Source organism: Ambystoma mexicanum, chromosome 9 (genome assembly GCF_040938575.1).
Source record: "Ambystoma mexicanum isolate Mex_15411 chromosome 9, UKY_AmexF1_1, whole genome shotgun sequence".
Lineage (NCBI taxonomy): Eukaryota > Metazoa > Chordata > Amphibia > Caudata > Ambystomatidae > Ambystoma > Ambystoma mexicanum.
The window spans coordinates 171,804,417-171,830,953 of NC_090931.1; the positions used below are offsets into that span (position 1 = coordinate 171,804,417).

The 26,537-nt window shown below is 48.2% G+C and overlaps 1 protein-coding gene across 1 annotated transcript in view; it reads right to left on the reverse strand.

Moving 5' to 3' along the window:
• Positions 1–26,537, reverse strand: part of CBL (Cbl proto-oncogene) — a 964,911-nt gene that overhangs the window by 811,808 nt on the left and 126,566 nt on the right. Inside the window, exon 2 of the mRNA XM_069614372.1 lies at positions 21,377–21,624. Coding sequence (XP_069470473.1) covers positions 21,377–21,624 — 248 coding nt within the window. The remainder of the gene's footprint in view (positions 1–21,376; positions 21,625–26,537) is intronic.

The window sequence follows — 26,537 nt, forward strand, 5'->3', positions numbered from 1 at the left end:
ATGATGCTGGTTTAAGAGCAGGTGAGGGCTTTGCTGAAGAGTGGTAGATGCTATGGTTCCAGTAATTAACCATGCAAGTCCTTGGTGGGGTTCATAAACCTGAATTTTCATTTTGTTCTGCTTCCCTTACTTTTCCTCATGATCATATCTCCCCCACCCTACGATTTGATGAGCAGTATTGGCAATGTGGGTAAATATAGGTGAGGAAGTTCAGCATTTCATGAACAGGACTCAAGATGTAGATGTTCTCAGTAGGTTCTATGTCCCTTTGCCGACAGGAGTTTTTTCAAAGTAATTCTTTTTAACAAAATGACCATGATCTCATCTAATATTCTTATTGGGGGTGTGGGTCCCTCCCCCAATACCCCATCCCTATATTTGTATCCCCAACCCCTTTTTTCACTCACACCCAGCTATATAGGTCAAAGTTTTTTCAAAGTAATTTTGTAAAAAATGAGTTTGAATAAACTCCTGCCAGCAAATCAACATGATACCTCTTAGTAGCGTGTGCTCCAATATGCTCCTATATTTCTTTGCTGTTAAATAAGCAGCATGAGAAAGAAAAAAACAAGAACCTAAATAAAACACGGCAGGCCCGTCAACAAATTTTTAAGGAAGCGATTAAAGCCTGAACAATGCCAGCCATATTTGCATGGGGCCAGAAGACTTCCTCTGGAAGAGTCTCTTCATAATTTCATTGAAATGTCTGCCCAGAAGGCAGCCAGGTATGAAGAAGTGAACCCCAATGTTAGTTCTCCTTCTGCAGGCTGTGAACACAATCACTGCAACCGCAAAGATCCATTGTGAAATGTGCAGTGATCAAAACCGAAATTCCCTCCAATTACTTATTAATAGAGTTTTGTAGTATCCTGCAGTTCCCCCATCATATAGCAAGCACAATATGGAGCACTACAGTGCAAGGAGAGGAAAAAAAACAGTACACGCCTGTTAAGTGTGTGGCCACATAATGTAGATAACAAGTGAATGAGAAAAGGCAGCCATCTTGTTTCAGAGCAGGGACCGGCCAACAGCCCCTTTGCAGGTTGCACAAACCCCCACCCCCTGCTTTTACATTCAAGTTTACACCACAGGTACTAGCAATTTTGGATGATTGGACCTTCAAAATGCAGTTTAATCACTCAAATTCAGTGCAAATCACTACATGGGACAGTAAACAGATATCTGATGGGAAAACTACTTTCCTCTGCTGAGCCAGGGTCGTTTAAATACACAGAATGATAAATAGTTTGAAAGCAGAGCCCAGAGGTTGGACACATTGGGTTAGTCAGTGATCTAAATACTAGGGGGTGTCGTTGAAGATGGGTGGTTGGAATTAGTACAGAGAGATCAATATCTAAAGGTGTTTTCATCCAACATCTATTACAACTACCATCTTAATTGGATTGGCTGAAACTTTCAGAATAGCCAAGCTAGTGTTCCTTAATTTTAAGCCTATTCAATGAATTGTCCATATCGACAAATGCACTGAAATTGACACGATGCTGCTGCAAGGATACTGTGCGTGAGGCTACAACCTAAACCCCTACATCAGTGATCCCCAATTTGTAGTTCGGGAGCAACAGGTTGCTCACACCACCCTAAAATGTTGCTCGCCAGTTGCTCTAGTTAATGGCTTGGAGGCCAAGAAGGCGGTGCTGAAAGGATGAGACCTCAATAGCAGTGTAGTTAGGACCGAGTCCAGGACTGTGCAAGCCAATGTTAGCCAATCTGCCTAGGGTAGTTCCAGTTGGCTTAAATATTTGTAGATGCAAGATTTGAGTTTGTTGCCACCACGCGGATGATGGCTAAATAATATTAAATCCAATTAAGTTAGTACGCTTAAAGTAACAGGACAATTAATTAATTCAAATACATACCGCCACACCTTTCTATGAAGTGCTCTTCAAAGGATCAAACATATGACCAATGTGTGACACAAAATTTCATAGAAAATCCCTTTTCGGGAGAGAAGAGGCTCCTATTCCTTCAGAAAAATATTTATTGCTAACCACTTTTCCAGCAATGAAACAGGCAGCAAGTGCTTTAAAATACAGGTCTTCCCAGTAGATGTCAAATAATTCTTATGAGGTAACCCCCAAAGCCCTATTAAAGTGATCTGTAAATCCTATGTCCCGACCAGTATTACTAGTCTTCTATGCTTAGGAATGCACCATTTACCACTCAGGAATCCACATTTTCCTTGGGCAGAACGCCAAATTACACCTCAAGATCAGTGCTCCGTTTCTGACCAATTTGACAGTCTAAACATTTGCACTACATTTCTTGAAAGTATTTTGGGCGAGAACCCAAAGCCCCTGGTAATGTTTTAGTTCTACCGTATTGTGGAACAACTTGACTGGCCCTGTGTCTACAAATGTCCTACTTGACACTTAATTTCATGTACATTTCCTATAAACAACCACTTAGGATCTTATGTTGAGCTGGTCGTACCGTAAATGAAAGGAGTAAAAGCCTTGCATGAGGCTCTTACGCCTTTCATTCAAATCATGCCCCATTTTTATTCATGTGTATGGCATAAAGGAGGGGCGGAGCGTAACATACCATTCCGCCACCCCCTTCGTCTCCACCATGCAAATACATTGCGTCAGTATGTATTTTCATACTGGCAAAATTACTGGGGATTCCTATGTAGCCCGCCTGCTTTTTGCACATGCCAAAAAGCAGGTACACACAATAGGAAGCCATTGTAAATTCTGCCTGCCATGGGTACATGGCAGGCAGCGTGTCCTCAATTTGCAGAGCGGAGTACAAAAGGGTGCCATGCAAACATGTATGCTGCTGTTTTACCCTCCCTTTTGCACTCTGCCATGCAATTGAGGAAAAGTAGGCGGCAGTGACCAGTTTATACAAAAGTGTAAATGTAAAAAGTCCCTTCCACCTAATTGCAAAGCACACAGTCAAATAAAGTTGAAAGCCATTGCAAATTTCCTGCTCTAGAATTGCACATGGTCTAGATAATGATTAAGTACTGCAAATTACTATGTTCCATTAGCAATCTCAAATTATAGGTTGCGTTTCAATCATTTTTTTCCCCAACTGAGTGCCGTTCTATTCAGTGGAAGAATGCATGTTGCTCACCATTTCATTTGATATGCTCGTTTTGCTTATTCCATGATTTTAAGGGGGTGGAGGGATGGCTAGTCTAAAGCAATATATGTATAGTTGGGTTAAACTAGGACCGCTTTGCATTTCTCTTTGTATAAACGTTAACTGCTTAACCGTGGCAGGAATTCCTGTCGCAGTATTGGATTTATTAAACGGTGAGTGCTGTATGAAAGTGGACACCTACGTGCTTGGTACTCAATCGCAAATGTCGCCAAACCTTTTGGCTGGTTTCTTTTTGCATTTTTAACAACGCAACAAAACCCAACTCAAGCATGCAACTCGGTGGTGTGGCACATTCAACTAACAGGACATTACAGCTATAAGAGAAGACTACCAGTGCCACCCTTCAATGAGTACTACTCTCCTAGTCCACAGTCATTCCATCTTATACTAATAGGTTACAAACTTGCCGAAAAATAGGACATCGATGCAAAACCAACTCTGCCCATCGTTTCCCTCAAAGCGGCACTTTTAAAATCACACATTCTTCAATTGGCGGAGGAATCTGCTATGGAGCAGAATCCATCTTTAAGCCAACAATGATGGGGTTTTCTCTTCTGATGGAGCAGAGCCCAAACGAACTCCCTGAAATGTTCTCGTGGCAGACCAAAAAACAGAACCAGGATAAAGTGTCCAATTCCGCAGTGGGGAAGCAACAGATGCAGTAAAGTCATCTTCACAGAAAAAGCAAAAACAGTACAATGGGTCTGTGGGTGCACTTTGTAAGGTACTCTTCAAGATTTTAGATCATGATCCATAAACAAAAGTCCATATTAAATTCATAATGGCACCACTGTCCATCAAATGCAAAGTTCTTCAAATAGTGCATGAAATCGCAATGACCTACACACATTCGTTCAATTTTAAGCAATGAGTGTCTAAGCTGCGGCAAAAAAAAAAAAATAAAAAACACGATTCTGCCTATTCCCTACTTTTACTCCATCACAACTGTAGCCCAACCAACCGGGGTTGGTAAAGAGTAGCCACTAATTACACAAAATGAAAGAAAAACTTGATTCCTAGTATTGAGATACGAAGGCCTTTCACGAAAGGACTGTCACCCAATCAGCAAGGAAGTTTCAATGTTAGAAATATGCTGAAAGGTGGTTTTACAGATGTCAATATAGGGTCTTTGTCAGAAGATTTACTTTCGAACAAACAGCATGTGTACGTACTGAATGGCAAGCAGGGTGTGAACCTTGAATACCAGGCTTAGAGCAGGCCCAGCTGAAAAAAAAAGATGGCCAATACACTTAATTAGTATGCTGGGCAAACAACAAAATAACCGGGCGACTGAATCTACCCACTTACAGGAAGTGGGGTGTTGGCAATGGTGGAAATAGAAATATGGTGGGGATCCCACAATGGCTGGGATGGAGGCGTAGTTGGGGGGGGTGGGGGGAGGGGGGGAGGGGGGGGGATGCGGTGCCAGAGGAGGCAGGGCCTGGGGAGGCGGAGCTGGCAGTTGACCTCCATCAAAGGAAATGTCCAAAGCAATTTCTTTCATGCTGCTTCTTTTCCAAACTATATATCAATTACACTTTAAACCACTTCATGGCACTGGTGAGGAGTTACTTCATCATGTGGCTAAAAGTTTTGACCAGTGTTGCGGAGTAAATATTCTTTAAAATACACAATTTGCATCCCATTTTATTAAAAAAAACTCCTCCTTTGGTACTATTTAAACAGGGTCAGAAAAGGAATCAATTGTCATTTACAACTATGGGCCACTTTTTCATTGGGCCCCCCGTCCGGCCCGCACATGTACACAGGAGCAAACCGTACTAGCCATCTGTGCACCTAAACGAGCAATGTTAGTCTACACTGATCTGAGCTCATGCAGAGGAGTAGTTTAAGCAGGCTGTGAAAGAATCATTAAGAAGAGCAATGGCTCGAGCTAAAGTACAAAAATAAAAAAAGACTATGCGTGCAAGATCCGGTGGGTAAAAATGTACTAATACCATCATCCCCATCTTTCTACGGGCCTTTGCTGGGGGAGGGGGTGCAGCGATTTTAAATTTCCTACCGCCAGGCGTGTTACAGTATTTGCTGAACATAATTAAACGTGGACTTCACTTGTGATAATCCTTTTTCAAAGGCAGGGAATGTAACTGCAATTAGAGCGCTCTTTGTCATCCAAGCCTTCTAACGCAAGCCAACCCATCGCTAACACACCAAAATAAGGAAATGCACACTTTGGGAGCCCTGTGTCCAAACAAGTGCTGCTGCTTAGCAACACGCAGATCTTTCCACGGCAGACAGGGTTGGTTATGGGTTATGTAAAAGCAGGGGCGAGGGGGGAAGGGGGGGGACGAATCCTGAATATGTGGGAAATGTATTACTTTGCTGTGAATGTAGGGGGCAGAGCCAGCAGAGCGCTGACGGCGGAAATGAGCTGCTCCGCCCCCCTACTCCGTGCCATCGCGGGCGGTCTTTTTTTTCACTTTTTTTTCCTTCAAATTAACCCAGCGCAGAGCCTGGGTTTAGGGCTTGCGGCGGCCGACTCTGGCCGGATTCCGAGATCTGGCAACACATCTCAGATCTGGCGAGTGCTGGCCCAATGACCAGCAGTGGGTGTTAGAAAAAAACACTACCCGTGTGTGAAAGTCAAGTGCAAGTCTGGCCTTAAGCCATGTCCTCTAGCTTTTGCCCAGTCTTATTGGCTCTGCACAGGCTATATATAATGCATATGAATTTGGAAGTCAGAACAAGCAGAACATGGACTAGCATGCAATGAAGTAGACATGACATTAAGTTTACATCAGACATTTACAAGTAATCATTCTGCGTAAAATAGGAATAGTAACCGATGGCCTCTACAATCACATCAGACATAATACTTTATCACTGGAGAGTGAGAGGTCGTCACTGTGAGCAGGCAGCTGAAATAGAGGGTTTCTCGACTTGAACCAAGTAGTTTTCAAAGGCAGATATGCAGGATTTAAGGGAAGCGCCAGCTTCTCTGGAGGTAGAAAAGCATCCCATTGGGGGGTGGAGAGGGTTCTCCAGGAGTGAGAAGGGCCTGAATGAGGAGGAAGCACTGTGGTGGTGGTGGCTAGCTAATGTTTACATTTCCAGGTTGCTCGCGAAGTAAAATTAATCTGTCCGTACAATCCAACTTTCAGAGCAACCTCAGTTGCTGTGCCTATTGCTTTCAAAGAAATTAAAATGTAAAGTTACCCTGGTTTTTCTATTCTGATGCTCCCGCGACACCACTCTTTTTTCACTACTTGAGTAGCAATGAGGAAAGAAAAGGGTCATGCAACTTGGGAGCATTAGAATAGAACCCCAAAGCAAAAGGTATGTCCAAGAAATTCCAAGAGCACACCACATTCCAACAAATTGCCTTAGGTGGGTAATGCGATACCACCATGGCTTGCAGGCCAGCCGGTAATGGCCACAAGCAGCCCTCGTCAAGCATCCTCACTTAGGCCGTTAATTATGGAGGCGGCTGTTACCTGTTAGAAGGCATGTCTACCAGAGCATTATAGCCCAACTGGAAGAGTCTCTGCCATGAGTGTGGTAAGCTGGACTTCGCAAAGTATTGGTAGCCGGAATGAGTTATATGAGCACAATGCTGTATATTGATCTATACACTCTGGAGAGGAACTTGTAACTAGTCATTTGCAGTAATGTTAGTCATCCCACTTAATATCAATGGGATACATTTAAGAGTGCTGCAGGAAGACCCAACATGGTCAAAGAAGAAATGTTATTGGGTTTCATAGTGTGCATCTAATGCCATTTTCAAATACTTGTGCGGCTCTGGGACAAGGTGCTCAATCCGCTGAATCGTACAATCGTCCGTGATGCGGTCTCCATATCAGGATGTGCATATATGCGTCCTAAAGGTCTACTACATTGAGCCAGTCACCCTTCAGGAAGAGAGGACTTTATTTGGCAGTTTGTGATCATCTTGAATTTCTCTTGGGGAAGAGAAAGGTTGAACTGAAAAAGGTAGAGGATGGTGCGCAGGCCAGCCTGGTTGGATTTGGGCACAGTGAACAGTCTAGAGTAAAAGCCCTCCCCTGCTCCCCAAGGGGAACAGGTTCCACTGCCCCGAGGTCTAGAAGCTTCTGAACCTCGGCTCAGAGGGAGGGTGTCCCGATCTGTTGGAATGGAAAATTGAAGGGTGGGGTAGGGAGGGTGGGGCAAACGAAAGGCCACAGAGCGATGGACAAAATCCACTGATCTTCAGTGATGGCCTGCCACGCCTTCAGGGGAGACTAGATTCGTCCTCCCACTGGAGTCTCGTGTGAATCGACAAAAACATAATTTTGCAGATTTGTTGCCAGGGAGACTACTGCTTGACGGGTGCCACCAACCGGAGGTTCAGTTCTGCGTGCCCGGCGGTCCTGAAACCCCCTGAAGCCAGAGAAGGATCGAGAATAAACAAAAAGAAATTGCAGGGTTTCTTCCCACAATTCATCTGCTTGTGGCTAATAACAGGACTAATCCTACTTGTCCCAGTGACTGGCAAATTGACAAGGAGAGTAAACATGTATCACACTTGTCCCAGTGGGTAACAAACTTGTAAGAGGAGTGAAATCTACAAGTAAGAGTAGTGAGAGTCCAACGAGGGACCAACCTGAATGGGCTAGTAAGAAGAATTAAAAAACAAAAAGTCCTAACAGGTGTATTTGTTCAAGAAAAAAGACAAGCATTATGAAATACCAGTGGTCTACAAAGACAGTGTTGAAATGTAAAGAAAGCGCAGAGAACTTTAAGAAAACAAAAGGCACTTCTGTTCAAAGGGCCTTGAGGAGCCCCTTGAAGGAACTGGAAGATTTACTGCAAGAAGTGGGAAAGACCCATTTAAAAAAAATCCCCTATTGAGGGGAACTGTGATAGCTGTGCTGATCAAGCAATCCAAGAGAAGAGACTTGTTTGCCTGCAACGTTGTTATTTAGTAATAGTGGTAGGGACAGGACAGGTTAAGTTTTGGGACGGACAGACTCTTGGTTACAGACTTTATTATCGACGACGAGCCCCCTAGTTTACTGGTTTTAGGTAGGGAACCCCTTAGGATAAGGAAAGTTAGGCATTTTCTTCATTATATTATATTATTTTTTTTAAAAAAAACCTTGTTCAAACATGGCACCCATTAGTCTGTCTGCTCCTTCTGACCTACCACGGAGTGTGTATACCGACCAGCCAATTGCAAAGTCATTTGTGGGCGGGCGTGGGGGGCTGTGACAAAGTTTGCAAGCCTTGAGAAGTTCAGGTATGGCTTTCTTGGGTGTCTGAGCAGTGGTGAATGCATTAGAGTTCCCATCTTCTGAAAAAAGGTCTCAGTGTGGGGGACTGTTGGAGAGTTTGGGGGCAGTGAAGGAAGACTACAGTGCATTTTATTTCAGATATTCACCACAGAAAAGGAGCAATTCTTTTTACAGAAGGGTGTTCTGGTGAGAATGTCTGGAGAGGGTGTCAAAGCAAGGGAGGGAGCCACTGTGGTTAGTTGAGGGAGTGTTTCAAGAGCAAGGGTTTGACAAGTGGCAAAGAGCACTATAGGGTGGTGTGTGTTTGCATTTCAGTTAGGCATCTCTCTGCGTGTGCTGGTAAGATTATAGGCAGAAAGTAGTGCAGCAAGTACAAGGACTTGGATGCAGGTATCCAACAAAAACTGAGGAGGCCTTGAGTGGTAATGGGAAGGTTCTCAGAACAAAATCTAGCACCCCTCAGAGAGCAGACTGATGCACGGAGTGGCAGGGTTGTTAAAGAGAATATTCAGATGGGTGGGAGATGCAGCCAGGGTTAGAACGAGCATTTATGGATTGGATAGTTATATAACGCCTACACAGCAAATGGTGTTTCAAGGCGCCACAAGACAAAAAAAAAGGGGGGGGGGGGAATAGGGGTAAAAAGTAACAATAACAGTTCTACTAGTCCTTGGGTCATTCAGATCGTGCAAGTGCAGGAAAGAAGTGCAGGGGGAGTGAGTGGGGAGGTTGGAGTGCCGGACGGGGCGGCAGTTATAATGCTATGGTGGGAGTGAAGAGCGGGGGAGGCAAACAAGTGCAAGTGGCAGGGGAAGAGGAGGGCACCTGGGGCTAAGGCAAGTGCTATGGGGAGGCCAGGTGGGCAAGTGCCAAGGTAAGAAGGAAGGCAGGGGGTGAGGGCCATATGCTAAGTGCAAGGACGGGTGGACCAGGCAAGGTAGGCTGGTACATCCAAGCAGACTGGTCAGGGCCCCGAAGGGCAAGTATAGGTTTAGGATTGGGGTAGACAGGGCCTGGTACCCTGTAGGACTCAGAAGTGCCAGGCAGTCAGTCAAAGCAGCCGAGGAGGGGGGAGGCATTAGCAGAGGAGGAAGAGAGGGAATGAAGAAAAGAGGGTCTTGAGACGCTTCCTGAATTTTAGGAGTTCCGGCTCAAGTCAGAGGGAGGTCTCTGTGGAAGAGGGATATCTCAGTGCCCTCCTCCCCCACAAACTCAGTTTAGAAAAGCATTTGATCAGCAGAGTTGAGCTGGAAGACCGAAGGACTCTAGCAGGGAGGTATTTATGGAGAGAGTTGGATGTAGCGCGGTCACAGGCCCCAGAAAGTCTTGTGGGCGATGCAGTGTCTTGAACTTCATCCTTGCAGCCACCTGGAGACACTGGAGAGATGGGCTGAAGGGATGGTAGCAAGGGTTTTGCAGAGTATGAACCATACAGTCTCCTTGCTCAGGGGAACATAAAGGAACAAGTTACTTACCTGTAACTCCCATTCTCCAGCATGGTTATCTTACCTGGTTAAGGTGGAAGGATGAAGGTACCTTAGGTATGAACCTTAGTTCGCAATACAGCCTTGTCTTTGAGGAACGTCAAATAAGGCAGTTTTGAAGAAAATGCCTGTATTTCCAATTGCCACCAAAAACACTGTCTTCCACAACAGGTGCTTGGGCTCAAAAGGGGATCTCATAAGCCTTGTGAGCAGTACATGGAGTTCCCAAGCTGGTGCGGGGAGGCAGATTGGAGGAAATGAACGAAACCGTCCTCGTAGGAATTCTTTCACTAGCCAATGAGACCAGGGGGAAGGCCCTCCTGAGGACCAGCAGTATCTGGAGATTGCCGCCAGGTGCACTTTAATGAGGAGTGCATCAAACCAGACTCTGCCAGAGACAAGAGATACACCAGCATTTCCTCTGGCCTGATGGTCTGATTGTCTGGGGACACAGGTGATGGCTCCTGCACCGCACATGGAAACGTTTCCCCTTGCTCTTGTAGCATTTCAGAGTGGCCTGAGCTCTCCAGCACCTCCTGGCAAGCGTGAGGGAGGGAAAGGGTCCCGAATTCTAGGACAACAGGAGCCAGGCCGTCAGATTGAGAGAGGCCAGGTCGTGGTGCAGAACTGTTCCTTGGTTCCTGGATAAGAGCAACTATTGCAGAGGCAGTCTGATTTGAGCTGTTGCAGAAAGAGCTAAGAGCTCTGAGTACCAATACTGTCTCGGCCATGAAGGGGCCACTAATATCAGTCTGCACCGATACGGTTTGCAAGTTTGTAGGACTCGCAGCACCAGAGGAATTGGGGGAAATTCATACAAAAATGTCCCCTCCCATGGGAACGCAAAGGCGTCCCACAAACTAACTGGGTGGGAAAACTGACTAGCAAAGGTCTGGCAGCAGCTGATGTCACAAACCGGTTGATCTCCGGGGTGCACCACTCCTGAAACAATAGGTGCAGCTGGTCTTCGTGCAACTCCCATTCGTGACAAGAGCACAACTCTGTGGTGAGGGAGTCCGCCAGAGCGTTGTGGATCTGCGGCAGATGAAGGGGAATAAGGAACATGTTCTGTCGCAAGGCCTAATGCCAGAGCGCTTGGGCCTCCTTGGAAAGCTGTGGTGACCTGGTCACCCATTGCTTGCAGATGTATAACATTGACGTTGTGTTGTCTGTGTAAATCTGAACCACTTTGCCCAATAGTGCCCAGAATATCGTCCGTAGCTGCAGCAGGTTGATGTGCTGGGTCTTTTCCGTCTCGCACTACAAACCACTGGTGTGCTGGTCTTGGCAGTGGGCTCCCCAGCCTTCCAGGGAAGCGTCAATATTGATGGTAATCTGATGGTGCGGGAGCCTGAAGGGGGCACCTTGAAGAATGTGTTCTCTCACTGACCACCAGACCATGCCCTTCCTGAAGGCTGGAGTCCGCATAATGTGGTCCTCCCAGGAGCCTGAAGCTTGTACCCATCTGGCATCCAAGAATTCTTGCACTGGTCTCATGCGCAGTCTGCAGTTGGTGACCAGTGGGATGCATGAAGACAACATCCCCAGCAGCGACTTGTAGCTGCAAACTGGTCAACCGGGTCTTGCTGAGGCAGTGCACCTTCTGCACAAGGGCCTCCACTCACTTGTCTAAGGGCCTTGCTCTGCATGTGCTGGTGTCTAGGAGGGCCTCGAGATAAAGCGCCCTCCGAGAGGGGGGCCAGCTGCAACTTCGGGAATTTGGAGAACCCCAGTTGTTGAAGACATTGGATCGTGATGGCGGTGGTGTTCTTTGCAAAAAGAGTACGAGGGGCTCGCATCAACGAGTCGGCCAAGTATAGGTAGACATGAACACCTCTCCGCCGAAGGTGAACCACCACTGGAGCGAGGCATTTCGTGAAAACCCGAAGGGCAGATCTGAGCCCAAAGGGAAAGTGCACTCCTGCCACCACGAAACGAAGGTGGCGTCAGTGTCAAGGGCAAATAGGAATGTGAAAGTATGTGTCTTGAGGTCGAGGGACGCCAGGAAATTTCCCGGTTGCAGCTGCGATAGCACTTGTTGCAATGATAACATGGTTCGTTCAGTAAGCCCTTTTTTCTTACCAGGACGTAGCGGGACTACACCCCCTTCTGAATCTCGTTCCTGTGGACCTTTTCCACAGCGCCCTTTCGTAGCAGAGACTGAACTTCCTGGACCAGAAGGTGCTGCAATCTTTCTGGTTTGCGTTCCAGCGGAATGTCTGGAGGGTACTTTATGAAACCCAGCGAGTGCCCCTGATCGGACAACACCCACTCGTAGGATGTGACTCGAGCCCTTTCGTCGACAAAGTTTGATAGACGACCCCTCACTGGGGTGCTGAAACGGGAGGCTCCGACTCTCGGCCGGTCATGCCTGCTTGCCGGACTGGCCCCTAGGCTGTGAGGAGCCTCGGCGTAGCTGGAAACCCCTGTAGGACTGGGTTTGCTTCCTGTACTAATTAATAAGGGATCTTGTAGGAGGACGATGACTGGTACATACTGAGGTTGTCCCGCAAACTTCTGCTAGAACGTCCTTTCCCCGAACTAAATGACTGGCGCCGGTGTTGTAATGTGCCCAGGGAGCGGGCGGTATCAGTGTGTCTTTATGGCCTGCAGGGCCTCAAACCTTTTTCCCCCAAACAAGGCTGTGCCATTGAAGGGCATGTCTGTAACCCGGGATTGGACATCTGGTCGAAAGTCTGTGGCCTTAAAACAACCTTGTCAGCGTAGGACCACTCCATTACCCATCTGGCAATAGTCCGTGTCAGTGATGTCGACGGAGACAGTGATGGCATGGTCAGATACAATCTCACCCTCATGGAGAATGTCCAGTGCCTCTTGCTTTTTGTCCTCACGGGCCCAAACTTGTACAATAACTCGCGTTCATAGCGGGCGAGTATGGCCATAGTGTTTGCCGCTTGGTTAGTCGTGTCAGCTATCGTGTTGATTCTCTTGCCGAAGGCGTCAAGGTGCTTGCCCTCCTTGTCTGGGGGCACTGAGCAGGAGGAAGATGTGTTGGCCGACATCTTCCTGGCCGCCGGAGAGTCGAAGGAGTCTGGGGTGGGCCTTGTGCGGAGACAGGCAGTAGCACTCTCTGGGGCCCTGTATATTTTGTCAAAATGGTCTTTCTTTGGAGGTGCAGTCGGCACCATGGCAACTTGGCCTTCCTCGAGATTGACATGATGCCGTTCCCTGCGTTGATATAAGACATTCTCCTTTGGTTGCTCCTCCGGGGCTAAACCGAACATAGTGGACGCTCTAGATATGAGTGCATGGAAAGCTCCTCTTCAGCAGAAGGGGGGAATCCTTTAGAGCAGGGGTGCACAACTGATTTTGACAGAGGGCCAAAAGTACCTTACATGAGGGCTATAGTGGGCCGAAAAGTAAATGTGGGCGGGGCGGTAGGCGGGGCGTGGCAGGAGACTTTTTAAACCCCCAATTTGTACTAAACACATGGAAAAAGAATGTTTTTGAGGGGTAACGATTTTTATTTGCATTTCAAACTTACATTTTGTACTACACATTTTCCATTGTTCTAATTTATTTCTATTTAGTTATTGTATCTCGCATGTTTAGTTAACTTATATATATTTTATTGACCCTAGATTGGACATGCCGTTATTTTGGCCTGCTACAGTTTGCTATTTGGGTTGCCCAAGAGGAGTATGGCCTTCATTGAGTCAGGCTTCCTCAAAAAGCCAAAGATGAACATCTCCTAACTGTGCCTGTTTTAGCTTTATTATTGGGTTCACTCTTGGAGTGCAACACTATGCCCCATGTCCCTCACCCCCAACCAAACACTATGCCCCATGGCACCCTCACCCCCAACCAAACACTATGCCCCATGTCCCTCACCCCCAACCAAACACTATGCCCCTTGGCCCCCTCACTCCCCAACCAAACACTGCCCCTTGGCCCTCTCACTCCCCAACCAAACACGATGCCCCTTGGCCCTCTCACTCCCCAAGCAAACACTATGCCCCATGGCCCCCTCACCCCCAAGCAAACACTATGCCCCATGGCCCCCTCACCCCCAACCAAACACTATGCCCCATGGCCCCCTCACCCCCAACCAAACACTATGCCCCATGGCCCCCTCACCCCCAACCAAACACGATGCCCCATGGCCCCCTCACCCCCAACCAAACACGATGCCCCATGGCCCCCTACCAAACACTATGCCCCATCTCCCTCACCCCCAACCAAACACTATGCCCCAGGGCCCCCTCACCCCCAACCAAACACTATGCCTCGTGGCCCCCTCACCCCCAACCAAACACTATGCCCCATGGCCCCCAACCAAACACTATGCCCCAGGGCCCCCTTACCCCCAACCAAACACTATGCCCCGTGGCCCCCTCACCCCCAACCAAACACTATGCCCCATGGCCCCCTACCAAACACTATGCCCCATCTCCCTCACCCCCAACCAAACACTATGCCCCATGGCCCCCTCACATCCAACCAAACACTATGCCCCATGGCCCCCTCACATCCAACCAAACACTATGCCCCATGGCACCCTCACCCCCCAACCAAACACTATGCCCCATGGCCCCCTCACCCCCAAGCAAACACTATGCCCCATGGCCCCCTCACCCCCAAGCAAACACTATGCCAGATGGCCCCCTCACCCCCAAGCAAACACTATGCCCCAGGGCCCCCTCACCCCCAAGCAAACACTATGCCCCATGGCCCCCTCACCCCCAACCAAACACTATGCCCCATGGCCCCCTCACCCCCAACCAAACACTATGCCCCATGGCCCCCTACCAAACACTATGCCCCATGGCCCCCTCACCCCCAACCAAACACTATGCCCCATGGCCCCCTACCAAACACTATGCCCCATGGCCCCCTCACCCCCAACCAAACACTATGCCCCAGGGCCCCCTCACCCCCAACCAAACACTATGCCCCATGGCCCCCTCACCCCCAACCAAACACTATGCCCCATGGCCCCCTCACCCCCAACCAAACACTATGCCCCATGGCCCCCTCACCCCCAACCAAACACTATGCCCCTTGGCCCCCTCACTCCCCAACCAAACATTATGCCCCATGGCCCCCTCACCCCCAAGCAAACACTATGCCCCATGGCCCCCTCACCCCCAAGCAAACACTATGCCCCATGGCCCCCTCACCCCCAACCAAACACTATGCCCCATGGCCCCCTCACCCCCAAGCAAACACTATGCCCCATGGCCCCCTCACCCCCAACCAAACACTATGCCCCATGGCCCCCTCACCCCCAACCAAACACGATGCCCCATGGCCCCCTCACCCCCTACCAAACACTATGCCCCATCTCCCTCACCCCCAACCAAACACTATGCCCCAGGGCCCCCTTACCCCCAACCAAACACTATGCCTCGTGGCCCCCTCACCCCCAACCAAACACTATGCCCCAGGGCCCCTTTACCCACAACCAAACACTATGCCCCATGGCCCCCTCACCCCCAACCAAACACTATGCCCCATGGCCCTCTCACCCCCAACCAAACACTATGCCCCATGGCCCCCTCACATCCAACCAAACATTATGCCCCATGGCACCCTCACCCCCCAACCAAACACTATGCCCCATGGCCCCCTCACCCCCAAGCAAATACTATGCCCCATGGCCCCCTCACCCCCAACCAAACACTATGCCCCATGGCCCCCTCACCCCCAAGCAAACACTATGCCCCATGGCCCCCTCACCCCCAACCAAACACTATGCCCCATGGCCCCCTCACCCCCAACCAAACACTATGCCCCATGGCCCCCTCACCCCCTACCAAACACTATGCCCCATGGCCCCCTACCAAACACTATGCCCCAGGGCCCCCTTACCCCCAACCAAACACTATGCCCCATGGCCCCCTCACCCCCAACCAAACACTATGCCCCATGGCCCCCTACCAAACACTATGCCCCATCTCCCTCACCCCCTACCAAACACTATGCCCCAGGGCCCCCTTACCCCCAAACACTATGCCCCATGGCCCCCTCACCCCCAACCAAACACTATGCCCCATGGCCCCCTCACCCCCAACCAAACACTATGGCCCCCTCACCCCCAACCAAACACTATGCCCCATGCCCCCTCACCCCCAAGCAAACACTATGCCCCAGGGCCCCCTTACCCCCAACCAAACACTATGCCCCAGGGCCCCCTTTCCCCCAACCAAACACTATGCCCCATACAGACCCAAACCCCCACCCCCAACTCAGCACACACACAAACATGCACCCATACAGACCTGAACCCCCACCCCCCCAACTCCAAACCACCACCCCCCCAACTCCAAACCTCCACCCCCCCAACTCAGCACACACACAAGCACCCAACCAGACCCTAACCCCCACCCCCCAACTCAGCACACTCTCAAACATGCAAACATAGACCCAAACCACCCCCCCAACTCCAAACCCCATCCCCCAAATCAGCACACACAAGCACCCAACCAGACCCGAACCCCCACCCCCCAACTCAGCACACACACAAACATGCACCCATACAGACCCGCCCCCCCACCCCAAATCAGCACACACAGACCCGAACCCCCCACCCCCAACTCAGCAGACACACAAACATGCACCCATACAGACCCGAACCCCCCACCCCCCAACTCAGCACACAAAAATCATTCAAATCAAAACATTCATACACATCCGACAACTCCCCCACCCCCGCATCTCAACATACACACAAAAAACATTAAAATCCAAACACCCGACACACATCCAACACCCCCCCACCCCAACATACACACAAAATACATTCAAATCCAAACACCCGACACCCGACACACATCCAACACCCCCCCACCCCGCATCTCAACAAACACACAAAATACATTCAAATCCAAACACCCGACACACATCCTACACCCCCCACATCTAACATACACACAAAATACATTCAAATCCAAACACCCGACACACATCCAACACCCCCCCACCCCAACATACACACAAATACATTCAAATCCAAACATCCGACACACATCCGACCCCCCCCCCCGCAACATACACACACAAAGCAAAACAGACCCGACACACAAACACAAACAGACCACTTACCAGAGACGTGTTGGAAGGCAGGCAGGTAAGCGGCAGGTAAGCTGGAATCGTACTACGGCTGGCGTGGTCCAAGGCTGAAATGCCTTCCGGCATCAAGCCTTATGGACCACGCCAGCCGTAGTGCTGGCCCTCCATTGGTGCAGCACACACGCATTACGTGGCTCGTAGGAGCAACGTGGTGCGTGTGTGTTCTGAGCCAATGAGGGCCAGTGTTTTGTCCGGCCCGGAAGACAACAAAGACTTTCCTAATGGAGGGCAGCCGCGGGCCGCCCTCCATTAGGAAAGTCTTTGTGCCTCGCGGGCCGGACAAAAGAGCATGGTGGACCGCAACTGGCCCGCGGGCCGTATGTTGTGCACCCATGCTTTAGAGGAACCTCATCTGGCTCACCATCTGCAGTGATGAAATCATCAAACTCATCTGTTTCAGCAAAATGAGTGGGAGACGTGCCTTCCTCGGGCTGTGTCCGCTCCCTCATCAGTGACTGCGCTGCTGACTGCTGCCTTTGTGGCCTGGGAGGCGAGTAATCTTGTTGCCACTCTCTGGAGGGTCCTGGGGCCTCAGCCGGCATCCGCCAGCAGGGTTCGGCAACCAGTGTTCTTAAGGGGAGTGCATGCAAGGTCGCCACCAATGTTGTCAGTGTTGACAATAGATTCATTTGGGGGAACAGTGGATGCTGGACAGGCATGGGGACGGCATGGGGTTCAAAGGTGGACTAATGAGGCTTGCCTCACCCCGTGGTGGACTCCTCGGTGGCAGTGTCCTGGGGGGAGATGACTGCTTTGACACAACAGCTTCCTCCTCTTAAAGACATCGTTCTTGAACCACAAGGCCACCTGGTAATAGAACCACCCCCAGGTTTGGAAACAGTTTGTGGACAATCTGGCCATGCTGCTGCTGTGTTGGTGGGGGGGGTGCCGGTCGGGTGATCAGGGCCAACAGCTGTGGAGACGACAATAGTCTGGCAGGATTTTTGACTCGCCGACGACGGTATGGTTGACGAAGCACTCATGGTCGACACGTTCGTGGTTTTAGCCGCTGAGGTCCACGGTCCTGTCGTTGTGGTCTATGACAGTCCTGTGTCGACGGCACTGTAGACAATGAAGTAGATTGTTTTGTCACCGACGATGACGGCAACTCCACGGTCTTAGCCACCATCGCCGGCTTCGTCGACGAAGTAGTTGCGGTCGATGACTTTGGTACAGATTAACTGGAGTGCCACGAAGGCGGCTTTGTAGCAGACTGTGATAAGGTTAGAGAGGAGTGAAACATGTTTTCTTTTTTACCTAGTATTCACAGCCTGACGACGGGGAATATTCATGAGCATGTGAATCCATGCCACAGCCCAAGCTGGTGAACAAAACTAGTCCATACTGCACCATCACACCTGGATGACTATTTCAGACAGGGGTAAGTAACTAGCCAGAAAAAAAGTAACTCGCTACCTCAATTATAAAACATACACAAAGCACACCATTTCTGACATGCCAAGAATAAATTATCACGCACCAATGGCTAGTGAAGAGTGCATTTTGTGCACTTTTGCAAGTATCAGTTTTTCTCTAGATCATCTTTAGCCCTTTACTCCAAATGGTTTCTAAATAATGACCAGCTGTATGTTACAGTTCTCAGCACTTAGCTTTACAGAAAGCACCCAAAAGCAGTGAATCAACAACAATGTTCTAACCAACAAAGTTTTATAAAATAACAGAAAAGCGTCCACACGAAAGATAGGACTCTGGCGGCGAAATAGAAAGATACCACTTCCTGTGCGCGGAGGTTGAACAAACAGTACAAGATAAACCAGCACCAATACCTCTTCTACTAGATGGCTTGATATAATGTAGGAGAGCCATCACCCACTGTTCCTAGAAAGCCCAGAGGCATATTTGCTACGAGGAGCCATTCCTATTGGGTGAACGCGGACCAGCATGAGCTGACAGCCTCGATGCACAGAGAACTAAGCATCACAGATTTTAAGGGGTGCCACTACTTGGAAATGGCACAAAGGAATGACCCCAACATAGTGAGCACCTTCATTTTAATAAACCCCCCCCCCACACACAACTTCCTCTTTCACACAATCACTCTACAAAGTCACTCACTCACTTCACAATCTGCAAAAAAACCAGCATTACCCGTCAAGTGGTCAACAAACAGTTACTACAACCGTAGTTCCCCCAGTGTTGTAGCACAGGATATGCACCAAAGCCAATTAAGCAAACACTGCTACAAGTGAGTGAAGTAAGAAGCAGCGTCAAGGATAACCCTGTGTGTGCCCCCCCCCCCCTCTTTTACATGCCTGGAGACCGCAGCAAAGGATACCATGGTATTTGCTGGCGACCTGCAGGTAACTCTTTGCTATTCCCCAAAAGATAGAAAAGGGGTGCTGGGAAGCACAAAGTCCGGTGGATATCTGGGCAAGCTATGCTCTAACCTCAGACATGGGGCCAGGTGGCACTTTTCAAGGTTACATTCTGGCACTGAGCTGACTCAGCCCTTCAACCTTTCCGAGGTCAGTGAATAGAGTACTTTTCAATTGGGCAATAACAGATCACTGCAGTGCTTAAAAGGGAGCGGAATTCGACATGAAGCATTATGTAAAATGTGATTAAAGCAAGGGGTTTGAGATGAGGCAATTTAGGAACATTTCACAAAAAGTGCTTACGGTTTCCATTTTATCTACACTAGAAGATGGTGACGAGGATGCAGTGCATGGAACCTTTAACTGCTGCATCTCATGCAGTGTTGGGTGGGGTTCTTGACAAGGCTGTAGACTGGGGTTAAGATGTCAAGATGTAAGCTACTTGCCAGGCATGAAGTGTCACGCTCTACTTCCATTCTCCACATGCACACACTTTCTCACTAGTCAAGAGTCCATTATCTCTTGCCAATTGCCAGTGGTGTGTGCACATTTGAGGTCTGATCTAAGGCCATCCACCTTTGTTCAAGTCTGAACCTTCCAAACTCGGGTTTGACTACTAGATAATAGACAAAAAACAAGGTAATTTATTTTCATTTCCTCTTCTATGTGGAAAGGAAATGTGCGTCCATACTCGCATTAAACTCCCGCTAGCAGTGCCACTGGAGGCCTTGAAATTAGCATGGCCCCAAAGCGCTCTCCCAAACCACTCTGTACAATACACTTTCCTTGGAGCATTGCCCATGCAAAGCATAAATTACACATCACTAGGTGAGCAACAGTATATCATCCATGCTTGAATGGCCTAGACTGGTCACAAGGGGCCAGGAATATGAAGAATTTCAGTTCTTACTAAATTCCTTAAATGCCTAAATCCGGGTTATCCCACTTTCGGGTCTGCGCATGTTTTCGAACTATAACACCCACCACAGCATGCAAAGTCAATAGTGAGGGATCAGAACCCTGAACTAAATCTTGCTCTATGCTCTTGAGCACATACAGCAATTAATGAGCTAGCAGTGCTTTGTGCCGTGTGTCCACAATCATCCAGGGGATCTGGAGTCAAAGAACACAACCACACTCACTCAGAATACCGAAAGACCAAGTGTTCCTGGGGTATATGTTGGACTAGTACCAAGGCCTGGTAACCTGGAGAAGTTTTTGCAAGAGCTAGGGAAGGGAAATACTCATGCAGGTCTTTTTTTGGATGATCTAATCCTCGTCCTCAGATTTTCAAACAATGCTAAGGAAAGGCCATAACAGATTTTAAAGGGAAGCTCATCTCCAAGGCAATGCTTCTAGAGAAAGACAGGTTATTGCTTTGGTATTGGGCGGGACCAGGCTTTAGAGTTCTACTAGAAGTTAACTGTTACAGCAAAACGTACAGGGGTGCACGAGGACTAAACAAGTACAAAACGACACCAGCAATGGCCAATGCTCGAGGGGAAAACGCTTGGAATCCGATGTTATTTCTTCTCACCACTTAAAACGTCCCATGCTACCTGCACCACTTCTATTGTGTGCCTTTTTATTATCCCTACCGTGCTCAAGTGTAACTGATACAAAATTAAAATTCACAATTACATTTTTCCGAACTTCCCATCATTTGAGATTAAAACATAAATGAGAGCTGCAAACCAAATAACTAGCAGTCATGCCATACCCCCCTTCTCCCACACTTGCAGGACCCTTGGTTAGGATTGTGAAGACCCGATAAGGGGGAATTGCCTCACGGTGGAGCCTCAAAATCAGGCTACTTGCAACCATGAGCCGCCATTGGTCTCTCGCTGTATTCAGATATAAATTTCAGGTAGAGATGGGACACCCGATTTAGGTAGACGCAGAGCAAGAGGCTGCCAGGCACCTTCCAAGCACCACTGGCCTTGGTCTGCATCTTTTTGACACAAATGCCATTTGAACAAAGTCCAAAGAGTGAGCCAATTAAATTCAGGGAGCTTATAATATGGTTTCCTGGGCTGCCCAGAAATTTAAAGTTATCAAAGCCGCACAGAAAATGCCACCATTGGAATCTGGCGACTTAACAGCACTGGCCCTCCCTTACCTTGGCTGAGAGTTCTCCTCGTACATTCGCTCCTTGCCATCCTTGAAGAGGCTGATGGTTTGCTTAGTTTTTTTCATCAGGTTCTCCATGAAGACCCGAAAGTATTCATTCTCACCCAGCGTCTCCATTTTCCCCTCATATCGAGATAGTATCGTCCGAAGGTGCTGGTAGGTGTCAGGCAGGAGGTCCAAGATGTAGGGTGGGCTATTTTTCAAGGCAAGCTTTGGGTTCTGGCAGAGACGTACCACCTGCGCCGAACAGAAAAAAAACCCAACCCGTTAGAATTGAAATATGTATGGAAATCTTAAATTCAAAATTTTACATTCTCAGATAAAGATTAAGAGTTTCCCCAATTAAGCCTCATTGCTCACAGTTGTGGTTCATTCTGGTTCTTAATTCAATGAAAGCTAACTGCCCGCTGCAAAGCTACGAATGTTATGAGGCTAAAGGGCAAATAAACAGTACTGGCTAAAAGTCAAAACCTTTTCACACACAAAGAAGTCGTCTATAAAAAGTTGTGCGTCGAAAACAATAGACACAAAGGAGCAGCCTGAAGTCCCTTTTCACCGACTATTCTTGAGAAAGTGAAAAGAATGGTGCGGGGTCAAAGAAAATGAAGACAAAGAAATGAGCGCCAGAGAAAGTAGCAGGTTACAGATGGAGAAACTAATATCACTCAGCGCTACCCCACCTGCGGTCAAGAAATAGGCTTGGGACGGTTACAACCAGACACCCAGAATTGGTGATTGTTGAATGAGAGCCATCATATTCACACATACTCAAGCAATAACCTCGAAGGAGGGGGGCATTATCGCCTAGCAACGGCCGTAGGCCAAGGTATAGGGCTGAGTGAAGTCCTGAACCATTACCTGTCGATAATACATCCCACCGAAGTGGTTAATACTTATTAGTATCACACCATGTTGACCGGGGGACATTAGCATTATTTTAAGATATGACATGGCACTGCAACAGTTTCAAATATAAAAATATACAAAAACATTTCCCCCATGATAAAGAAAGGGGGAAACTCTGTCCCTTCTCATTTTCCATAGCAGCCATTGCAGAATGACAGGTGGGTCAGCGAGCCAACCAGCGACTGCAGAGGAGTGGAGGGGGCCTCTGAAGGAGATTAAGTGGACAGGGGTGTGGTTGAAGCAGTGGGGGAAGCAGTGCCTGGGAATGTGGCGGGAGTGAGGGTGAATGTGGTGGGGTGATTTGCAGCCTGTGCCAAAGCCTGGGAGGCAAGATGGCAGTTGCTCTTGCTCATTGCACTCAAGAAGGGCGGGCCAGTACCAGGAGGTAAGACCTGCATTCCAGGCTTTCAGATTGGGATGAGGCTCCCTGACAGTTACTTCCCAATGCCAATTATTGCCCACATTCCAAAGATGCCTATTGGCTGATATGCAATCGACGTTCCACTGTTGGTGTCAAGTCATCAGGGCCTTTTCTAGGTAAACCCAAGAATGACAGACGGACTAAAAAGTAACAATTCTTAAAGGGTTTTTTGGGATCATCAGGCAGACGGCATGAACAAGTAAGCATGCAACTCTAGGAGAGGCATGTATAAATGCACAAAAAACACTAAAAATGCCACAGAATAGTAGGACGTCACTGGTCAATTACACCCCACCAATATAAGAAACCCTGCTCCCAAAGTCACTGCACTACAGTTTGGCTTATTCCAAAGAAAAACTGCAATACCCAACTCCCTAAAAATAAATCTGCCATGTCCTGATGAGGCCAATCAAGAAACTTGCGACTTTAACCAAATGAATATCACAATTGATTGATACCAACCCTGGATTCAAGAAAAGAATAACACTCACCAACAAAAATCCTCAATATTAATAACATCATGTGCACACACTAAAAATACAATAACATACATAATAAGATAGATGAAGTGGTGGAGAGGGTCAAGAAAAAAGAAATTACGTACTACAATACAAATAACATTACACGTTAGAATGTAAAGGAACAATCCTCGCGCTTTCCACAAGTTGATAATCAGTATGTGACAATTGCCAAGTAAAATCAAATTTAAGGAAGCCTATACTGAGCCAAACGAGGCCTGAAGGAAGAAGTTTCAGGCACTTGCGCCATAGACCATGAAAAATCCAGTCGCAGTTACATAAAGGGTTCACTTTGCACCTTCTCAGTCCACTTGCAGGTAGTTAACTGTGTCCAACTTTAATCAACTTACCCTGAATTGCAAAAACAAGCTGCTAGTTTGTAGGGAACCTCTCTACAGGGGGTAGACATGCTTCGTACATATATACAGGCCAAAGATTTCCTTAGTGCCTCAGCCAGGCCCAATTTCCTGGTACAACGTCAAACTACCTCCAACTACGGTTATATCTCGAAGACCATCCTCCAACGAAGTTAAGTAGTTCCCACATGCAAGATCAACTGAATCATTATAACCCTTCCTTCAGAAAGGTAACCTACGGTAATGATGGGCCGAAATTCAATGATACAGCCTTGTTAATAAGCACAATGCACTGGCCACAGGATATAGCCACAATCTGACCAAATAAAGGAATGTGTAGGGTGCTACTGACTCAGCAAAGTAAAGAACGGAGCAAAGTCACCTTCTGTCAAAAACAACGCTCCCTCAAAATGATTAGATCGTGTAGCCCCAAGTGCATACTGGCAGGTATCTTCAGGTGCCACCCACCCCCGCCCGTCGCCAGACCATTTCCAACTGCCTAGGCCATACCAGACAGATGACTCGTTTTAGCAGGAAAGATCGACAGGCATATGGAGGAAGCAGAGTGTGGAGGGTGATTATGGACAAGGGGCATAGTAGTCAATGCAGTGAGTACCTAACCCATGTCCCATCCTCTCTTCCTCCAAGCTTGGGAGACTAATATGTAAGCCTCAAAGGAAGACCGACCTATGCTGATCTACCCAGGGAGGTTCTATAGTAGTGTTTGGCCAAAGACTGGTGTTCAGACAGTACATTTTATAGACCACTTTAGGGTTCACTGCATGTACGTGAAAGCCTTTGGTGGGATAGAATTAGTTCTGGTGCAAGAAAAGACCCCCCAACCTCAGTATAATAGTCTGATGGCATCAGCCCACAAGAAGACCCTCCCTGCATAGAGAAAAACACTATTGTTCGAGTCCAGGCCAGGAAAAACCTAGAGCGCAGGGTTCGAAATTGAGGGGAGCTGGGAGCCATTTAGTTCCTGCTTCTAGCATACTAGAGCCTGACTAGCTTGAAACCAACAGCTGCCAGAAGCTACTTTTGGCTCCTAGGGCAACTGGTGCCTTCCAACCATGTAAATGTCACATTACCTTTGAGTGCATTTGTGTTACTAAAGAATGAGAACACATCTACACAAAGGTTCATATAAAATGTAAAAAGTTAAAAGGAGCATCTCTAGTAGATCCTGGTTCCCCTGTGGTAGCTCCTGCCTACAGGATGCCAGACACCCAGGAGCTGGCTTTAGCAACTGCTCAACAAATCTCAATTTTGAACCCTGGAGCGCCTCAGACAGTCAAGAATGGTTGTGAAAAAAGGAGGTTAAAGACACCTCCCTCCCCCGATACGAAAGTGTAAGTCTTCGACTACTGTGGTAGGTCACAATGAGGAGACAGACCAGGATGTACCATTTCAAAAGATATTTATTACAAATTTTATGAAAAATGTGTAACTTTCCCTACTCAAAGGGGTTCCCCTACCTAACAAAACTAAATTAGGGCGCTTGTCTGCTCAAGTCCAAAGGAAAAGTCTGTCCTCCGTCCAAGCTAAACTACTCTGTACTTACCACTTACACCAACTAAAAACCAGGAGAATGACTTCCATCTCCTAGGATTGCCCTTCAACAATTTAAATTTAATATCAGAGCTTCAAATAATGTGTTGCCATTTCTTGCAACAATTCATTCAGTTCTCTTAGGGTACTTTTCCACATCCCTTTCTTTTTTTCTCCTTCGCTTCTCAAGTTCTCCCTCTCTGGGTGCATTAGCACCTGTATTTCCGTTTCTTCTATTCCTTTAAAGGGTTACTGACTGTTCCTCTGTGGCCAGCACCAACACTGGTGGTGCTCTCTCATAGCTTTTTACACTCTTGTACTCTAAGCTTCACACTGGGAACTGGTAGATGTACCCAGTGACAAGGTTCCTTACTTTGATTATCCATCCACTCACTGGGACGAGTAGGCTATCTCCAATAGTTATATTTCCATCTCGTTCTGAGACCAATAAGATGCAGGGTCATATGTGCCTCCTTCCACGGGTCTCCCGCTCTCCGTTACCTGGGGTGCAACAGGGCTGTGCCACCAGGTCAGCATTTGCCTCCATACGTTCTCTGTAATTTGTCATGGAGGCTCTCGTGCTAGCTCCTTCACCTCAATGGACATGCTTGTGTCCTCCTTTCGGTATGGTTTTAGCATCAGAAGGACTTTTGACCGTCTCCTTCCCTGCCACCATGCCTCTGCTGCAACTCACTCCTGGGACCTCCTTCAGACAGGTAGGCTCTCTGTTGCTTAAGGTAGCATGGGCACTTCTCACCCATGGCTTTCCTTGAGCCTCTTCAGAGTGTCCCTTCTAATACCGTTCCCGTGCTTGCAGGCAGTCTTCCTCTGATCTGCGGCATACACAGTGCAACTCAGGCACGTCCTCGCGATTCATCTGTGTGAACCATAGCTTTGCAACTGGGTTTTCAACTTATCCCGTCCAGCTGAATCGAATCTCCCTCGGTTCTCTGGGTTGTCCCCCCCCCATTTATGTTGATGCTCTGTGGCTTCTCCAGGTTCTCACGTTAGTCCCTCTTTTGTGTTGGTGTACTCATACCTCCTCAGAGTTTCTTCGTCTCAGTACCTTAGAGGTACTTACTCTTTATCATCAGTAGGGTTTTACTCATCTCGGTATTTGGCCAGTGTTCATCTTCTGCAACTATATCACAGTAGCAGACGTAGGAGGATTCTGGTTTTCTGCCAACTGGTCTGGATTGATGGGACGGTGTGAGATGAAAAACAAGTTCCTCATCAGAACAGGAGCCCTTGTCCCCCCAGTCGGGGGACTGGGGAGGGGAAGCAGAGAGGTCCCTCTTGCTGCCACCCCTAGGGGGAATGCTGCATAGCAGGCTCACCTTAGCCTCACAAGGAAAGGCTCCCCCTGGGGAGAAGTGACAACTCCGCAATTTGTCACAC